The 7,925-nt window shown below is 39.1% G+C and overlaps 1 protein-coding gene across 1 annotated transcript in view; it reads right to left on the bottom strand.

Annotated features, from left to right (window-relative positions):
* The window catches only part of CEP76 (centrosomal protein 76), a 26,358-nt gene that overhangs the window by 18,164 nt on the left and 269 nt on the right, over positions 1–7,925 (bottom strand). Inside the window, exons 2-7 of the mRNA XM_009284090.2 lie at positions 6,314–6,469; positions 5,892–5,973; positions 5,304–5,528; positions 4,033–4,218; positions 2,156–2,253; positions 1,357–1,485 (exon numbers count right to left, since the gene is read on the bottom strand). Coding sequence (XP_009282365.1) covers positions 1,357–1,485; positions 2,156–2,253; positions 4,033–4,218; positions 5,304–5,528; positions 5,892–5,973; positions 6,314–6,469 — 876 coding nt within the window. The remainder of the gene's footprint in view (positions 1–1,356; positions 1,486–2,155; positions 2,254–4,032; positions 4,219–5,303; positions 5,529–5,891; positions 5,974–6,313; positions 6,470–7,925) is intronic.

The following is a 7,925-nucleotide window of genomic DNA, read 5'->3' as shown; positions in this document are numbered from 1 at the left end:
ACCTTGGCATCATTAATGTTAACAACACCTCCACACGTTTTCTCAAGAAGTACCATTTGTTTGTAAATTAAGGAAGTGTAGTGGGTCTGGCTGGGACGGAGTTAATTTTCTTCACAGCAGCCCCTATGGTGCTTTGTTTTAGATTTGTGACCAAAACAGTGTTGATAACACACCAATGTTTTAGCTATTGCTGAGCAGGGCCTGCACAGCGTCAAGGCCTTCTCTGTTTCTCATTCTACCCCCACACAGAGTAAGTTCGGGGTGGACAAGAGGCTGGGAGGGGACACAGCCAGGACAGCTGACCTGAACCGACCAAAGGGATACTTCATGCCATATAGCATTACGTTCAGCAATAAAACTGCTGGGCGTGCAGAACAGACTTTCTGCAAACCAGCCCCTGCTTGGAGACTCACTGGGCATCAGCCTGCTGGTGGGAGGTGGTGAGTGATTGTCTTTGCATCACTTTTTTCCCCCCTTTTCCTTTCTTTCCTTCACTTATTAAACTGTCTTCATCTCAACCCATGAGTTTTTCCTCACTTTTGCCCTTCCCATTCCGCTGGGGTGGAGTGAGAGTGTGACTGGGCGGGGGCTCAGCTGCTGGCTGGGATCAACCCACCACACCCTTATTTGGAAGTTCACATCACTGCTGAATACTCACGGTACAGCCAGAATGGCAGCTGTTACTTTACTGAAAAGAAAGAGTAGGCAGGGATCGCTTCAGAAAGTTACTTTGAGATAATAAGCTACTGCTCATTATCTGTGCTATGAAATTGCCACCGTGCAAGATAAATTCATGGCACTAAAAATGCAAAGAATCATACCATTCCTTTTATGGAGGGACAGTTGCCAAGGAGCAACTGATGCATACTAATTTATTAGCCTACAACAATTATGTCTGTAGCTAGCGTGCGACATTAACCAGACAGATTGCTTTACAGACCACACAGAGCTCAAATATTGTGTGGATCTGTTCTAACAGATCTAATTAAGTCCATTTTTTATAACCGTTTTATCTGGTATAAAACTTGTTTGACATAGTTTGCACCGATCACTTAAGTCTTTGCCATTTGCAAGTATTCAAGGAAAAGACTAAACAGTCTTTTTTATCACCTCGTGCATCAGAAGTGGTTGGAGCAACCCTTCTTTCTGCATCATGCTACTGAGCTTCAATACACACACAGAAGTTCAACCCTTACAAATTTCATTTTTTGCATGATACACCACATGTAGCCCTGACCTGAATGTAACCACGTCATAAATCTGTACAGATTCTATACACACATAAACTTCAAAATATATCTAAAAATAAACAGATAACTTCAAGAAAGGATTGGTCTATTTGTAAAATTTACAAACCTGTGCAAAAATCTTTACTAGCCTTACGTTGTGTGTAGGCCTTATCTGTAGGTACTCTCTCCACCACTGTTTAGCATATACAAGAAATAATCGTTCTTTTTCTGCTGTTTTCTGACGTTCCAAAGCAAACTGCAGGTAAGAAAAACATAACCAATCACACACATTAATTCCAAACAAGAAAAAAAAAAAAAACATAATCAATAAGTACATTACACCAAATCAGGCCCATGTGAAATAAAGCTTAATATTTCAAGTGTGCCACGCAAATGCTGAAGAATAGTATTTTGAAATGAAAATCCAATGAACAAAAACCTCAAGCTACATTTCTTGTTTGTAGGCTCATATATATCAAGCTTGACTGAAGTTCATCCTAAGTGATGCATTTCTATACAGAAGGATTGCTCAGCTTTTGATGTGCAGAATAATATCTGCATGCACCTTCAGGCCAACATTTACTGGCTTTCCATGCAGAACAGCTGACTTGACATTATTATTTCAAACAGGAGAGAGAGCAAGAAAACATATACTACCTGAAGAAAACTAGGTATATTGCATCTTTCTTATTTTTCTTCTTAAAGTTTTGATACAAGTAAGTAGAAAAACTACTAAAGTAATATTTCAGATAATGTTCAGTATAAACAAAGTAGTTTAAAAAAAGGTAATTATATTTAAATTTAATTGGAAAAAAAAGTATTGAACATTCAAAAACCCACAGCCCTCAACATCTACATAAATAATTCTACACTGAGCTCCCCCCCCCCAATAAAAGAATAAGTCAGCCCTCCCCGAAATTACTTACTTGAGTATTAGTTATTTCTGGAGACAGTGTCTTATTAAGCTGCGGATACATTTCCAGTCTGATGTTTAAAACACCAACAGAGACCTTCGATTCTGTACCTTTGAACCAAAATAAATTTTGATCAGTTCTCTCAAATTCATTTTACTTAGGACACGTCAGCCAGGCAGGAGCAAATAATTAAAATAAATATTTTAGCTGTATAATCACAAAAAATACCTAAAGTTCTTTAAATATATGCAAAATAAGCATCTTTATTTAAATTTCAAACTCAAATGAGGCTGTAAGAAAGCATAATCTGGCCAAAAAAGCAGACATCTAGACCTGAGATAATTATCCAAGGCCCTCTTTGCAGCCAGTACTGGGACGTATGAGATGAAAGGCATTCTAGAAATGTCTAGAATAGGCATCTAAAACAGAGTAGGAGTCACACACTGTAAAAGTGCCTATTACTACTGACTACACAGGAAGTAAGTGAAGTTCATCTTCCCCAAGATAACAGTTTATTATGACGGACCCAGAGTGCCATACAAATAGAGTAATCAACTTAAAAAAACCCAAAAAAACCCAACAAACAAATGAACCACAAAACCCCACAAACCTAATGTTATTGCATAATGCTGAAAATATAGAATTACATAAAGAACAAGAAGCATTACAAAACAATAGAGAGATGGGATTATAAGCAATACAAGCAACAGAAGCTTCACATAGTAGTTTGTCTGTTTATCTGAGATGGCAATATGCTTTGATGTTCTTGATACATTTTGTACAATGACAAGACTTCAGAAGAGGAGAAAAAGCACTGGATTTACTGGATTGATACTTTATTACTTGGAAAAAAGCTAATGATAATTAGATTTAACTCTTCCCATCACCCATTTGAGTATTAAACTCAACTTATTTGTTATGCATTTCCAAGTCATTATAAATAAAAAGCCCTCCATTTGAGAGACTATCCAAACCTATATTGCTTACTAAAGTTTTGGCAATAGTCAGCATTTTCAGAAGGAAATGAAGCTAACAAACATATAGTTTGTTGATAAAACACTGCACCAAATCAACCAAAAAATAAAAAGCAGGCAATAGTGATAACAATCAGGAATAACTTATGTAGTATATCCAATCTTCAAAATATTTTGAAGGTATAATTTAATGTCTTTTGAAACTATCAAGAACTGCTCAGCTACCTAACAGGTAGAGAAACTGCGACAGATTACTCGAACGACTCATAAGCTACTACTTGACCAAGCTCTGGGATAGTTAGCATAGGAAGTCATGACAGATTGAGTCCTACATCTAATCTTTATCCACTAAATCATAATGTCCTAAAAACTTAGGTTGGAACTCCTGAAAAGGGGAGTGGGGACAAGCGATACACAAAAATACAGAGGTATACTAACTGCTAAGCACCTAAACAAAGCTGTTCAGCCCTTCTGCCAGAAAGCATGCTTCCAGCTACTGGAATAAATGGCAGCACAGCAGAGATCACTTTCTCCAGCAGTTGCTAGTTTGCTATGAAAGGGACACAAGCTAGGTTTTACTCTTCAGTGCACTGGTCCGATATATTCCTGGAGATGAATTAGTTGATTTTTGTTTGGTTTGGTTTTAATAACTTATCCAGATTTTGCAGAAAATCAGTAGTGAGAGTTCCCAGACATGGGGACCATTATTACACAGGATCTAGAATACACATTTTTAGTATTTTGGTAACACAAAAACCTGACCATTAGTCTCCTACACATTTTCTAAGGATACCTTATAGTAATTTATGAGTTGAACTAAAATTAAACTACATCATAAATACTGCTTTAAGCTCATAAGCAAGCTCAGTACCCAATATTTTAAGTCATCGTTACAGCCCTATTATTTATCCTTACCTACACCCAGGAGTTCAACAGCAACATTTGTTATGCCATTCTCTGCAGCCAAGACAGATCGCCACTCCAAGAAATAGGATGCTACTAGTGTTGTCTCACCAAATGTGTCTGTTTTGATCAGAACCATATGCACTGGATCACATATAGATAACATAGTGGTTGCATCCACCATTTTACTTCCATCACCTGCCATTATTAAACCAAGATAAGATAGCAAGAATATTATCATCCCAAGTCCTCCTCAAAATTAAAAAAAGTATGCATCTACATTCATTGCATACATTGCATTTTAAGAAAAATCTCACGTCCAGAAGTGTAAGCAATGATCCCATCTTAAAATCAAACTCAGTTTAGGACAGAGCTACAGAAAGATTACAGTTAATTTACAGAGAAGATAAAAAGATTCCTATAGTCGAGTACTCCAATGCAACTGGTTCAACTGCACAAAAATTAAAATGGAATTAGCATTTAAGAAAATAAAGAATATTAAAGCACCATTAAGTAAAAGCAATTGAAAAATATTCTTTTAATAAGTTGGAATGCGTCAGGTCAACTTACTATACTTCAGTATTTAGGAAACAACTTTCCCTGTAGTTAAGCTTGACCCTGTAATATAAACCGCTCCATGAGCAGCAGAATTAACAAAGTCTGTTTTTCTTTGAATTTGTGGTATGTTCACTCCCTTCCCCAAGTCCAACTGCAATAACTCTGGCTTCCTCTCTGTTCCCTGATATTCCATAAGCTGGATTTCTACAGGATTCATACAGTATCCAGAAAGTCTTGTCATAACATACTTAGCTCCTACCATGTTCCCTGGCTACCAACAGAACAACAGTAATATAGGCTGTGGATGACTGACTCTTCTGCAAGTGTTTGCCAGCTGGTAGGCAAACTGAACTCACACTGAAGTTTTTCCTTCCATATGACAACAAATTTACATTTCCCTTCTTCACTTGTCAGCACAAAGTTCATGAAAATCACAGCCACCTTAGTATCTCTTACCACCTCTGAGACTACCATCTCACTATCAATTATGGATAAAGTTGGTCAAATTCCAAAGTTATTTTAGAGTGGAAAAGAAGGAAAAGAAGAGACAAGAGTAGAGAAAGATCTACAAGTGGCATAACCTAATACAGTAATCTGTTTCTTTAGGAAAAAGTGATAAAAAATAGGAAAGAAAGCCACTAAATAATATCAAACATATTTCATCATAACTCTGAAGTCAGAAAAAAACCCGATAGCATCAGCTTTAAACCCACAATACTCCTTACCTAGGCTATCCTTGTGTACTTCAAGTAAAAAACCATCATGAAAATCTGGCTCACAGGCACAGGGGACAGGTTTAGAACGGAAGCGCTGATTTCGAAAATGTAAACACAGAGTGAAGGTAGAACAGATTTGGCCAGGCAGAGGCTCCGGTTCCTGAAGATGTTCCAGAAAAGCTTTTCCACCCAAAACCTGAAGGTAAAGATACCTCCGTGTTGGGTCAATGTTAGCTGTAAAGCGTAGCAATAAAAATGAAGAGACTACAAACCAATCTTAGGAAGCATGTTAAGTATCAGTTAACTAACAGGAGACTAGAAAAAAAGAAATTTTTTGAAACAAGTGCTTAGGAGAAAGTGATTTTAAAATGTACGGAAGTTATCTTAATGTAAAATAAATGAAATTTAAGAAAAAGTCACATTTTATGCGACACTAATTTCTGCTGCTTACATGAATTTACTTCCTGTAAATAAGCAGGAAAAACATCCACCTTTATGCCAGTTCATACTGGATTACTAATTCAGAGTTCAAAAATCATAGACTTAAAATTTCTCTCAAAACTATGATCCAAATATTAAAATAAACAAGCAACATACTTTTTTGCAGAACTGGTGGTTCTCTGTCAACAAAATGTGTTGATGGTTTTGGAGCTGAAGTCCTCTCCTTTTCATTCACATCCTGGAATTACAATTAAGACTTTTTAAGGTGTCAAGGGATGCAACAGTGCTCCTACTGCAGTCTTCTAAAAATTAAAGAATCCTCCATTTCAGCTGAATGCCATTCCTCAGGTATGCTCCCTTCTAGTACTTGAGATGTAACAAAACTGAACAAATACTTTCAATGTAGTATTATCATTAAACCAATTTTAGCATATACATTAAGCTATTCTGCTCCTAATATGTCACAAATCAGTAAAGCCATTACAAACCTTTAGAAGTGGTGTTTTGACAAAGTGAAAACTCACTAAGTCAGTAAGAGGAATAAGCAAAAGTATTTTCACTCTTCAAAAGCTACTTACAGTTACAAATTTAAGTTCCTTCATAACATCATCAATGATTCCTCGTTGTCTTAAGGCTTTTATCAGATCTTCTGTGGATAACTGCTGATGCTCAGGGGCTAACTCTTCACGTATAGTCTCAGCAAGAACTTCTCTTATCCTGCCATGGACATCCATCTGAAAGAAAATTCACTATATGCTACAAATACAAGCTCCTTAAATGGTAGCAGCTATGACTAAACAGTCACTCTATAAGACTAAAGGTATTCTCTTAGAAACACAGAAATAACTATACCAAAATATTAATCCTTTCAGAACTAATCAAACGAGTCACTGTCTCATCAAAGCAGCTCTACCAGTTAAAAAAATCATGAGCGTACCAAACCTGAGCATTTTCACTGCTCTTGACAGCATCCCCTGCCTTCAACTTCCCTCCTTACAAAAAGGTCTGCAAACCCATCAATTATAAAATGTCACTGTTTTAGTTTTTTGTCTCCCTCAAAATTCAAACTTAGGATAATAGTTTCTTATTTTTAAGGGAAAAAATACACCTTTATATAGAATCATAGAATCATTGAGGTTGGAAAAGACCTCTAAGATCATCGAGTCCAACCATCAACCCAACACCACCACCCACTAAGCCATGTCCCTAAGTGCCTCATCTCCACGTCTTTAAAATCCCTCCGGGGAGGGGGACTCACCCACTTCCCTGGGCAGCCTCTTCCAATGTTTAACCACTCTGTCAGTAAAGACATTTTTCCTCATGTCCAATCTAAACCTCCCCTGCCGCAACTTGAGGCCATTTCCTCTCGTCCTATCACTAGTTACTTGGGAGAAGAGACCGACACCCACCTCGCTACAACCTCCTTTCAGGGAGTTGTAGAGAGCGATGAGGTCTCCCCTCAGCCTCCTTTTCTCCAGGCTAAACAACCCCAGTTCCCTCAGCCCCTCCTCATAAGACTTGTTCTCCAGACCCCTCACCAGCCTCGTTGCCCTTCTCTGGACACGCTCCAGCACCTCAACGTCATACTTGTAGGTAAGGCACAAAAGTAGGAAATCTCCATTGCAAGCTTCCCCGATGCTCAGAGGGAAGTCAGAGGATTTCTGTCCTTCACCTCAGCTGTGAAACTGCATGGATTTGTAAAGCTGTTTCTCACACAGGAAGGATGTTAAGGCCACAGCCACTGGGACTTGAAATATTTTGCGATATATGAGTTAAAGCATTCGTATTTATTTCCCCGTCACTCCAAGACCCAGCCCAAGAACCTCGCTCAAAAAGCAGCAAGCAAAAAATAAAAAAAAAAAGCCTCAGTCTCAGGGTGACCCCGTCGTGCCTGGAGCCCCCCCGCCGCGACTCCCCCGCTCGGCCGACACCGCTGCGGTCCTCTCCCCACCCTGAACGGGGCAGCCACACAGAGCGAGAGAGCAGCAACGGGGGGGCGGGGGCAGCCAGGACGGCAGGGGCCTCGGCTCCATCCCTCCGCAGCCCAGGAAAGAGGAGACGAGGGTGAGGAGTGGAGGCGGTAGGGGACGGCGATGAAAAGGCCGCAAGCCGAGGCAGTGATTAGACGAGAGCGCGAACCGCCGCTGGCCCTCCTGGAAGGGGGAGCAAACGCCAGTAAGGCGAAACGGC

This window comes from Aptenodytes forsteri, unplaced genomic scaffold (assembly GCF_000699145.1).
Source record: "Aptenodytes forsteri isolate BGI_AS27 unplaced genomic scaffold, ASM69914v1 Scaffold229, whole genome shotgun sequence".
NCBI classification, from domain to species: Eukaryota; Metazoa; Chordata; class Aves; order Sphenisciformes; family Spheniscidae; genus Aptenodytes; species Aptenodytes forsteri.
Note: the sequence above shows the minus strand (reverse complement) of the source record. Positions and strands in the feature narration are given on the sequence as shown.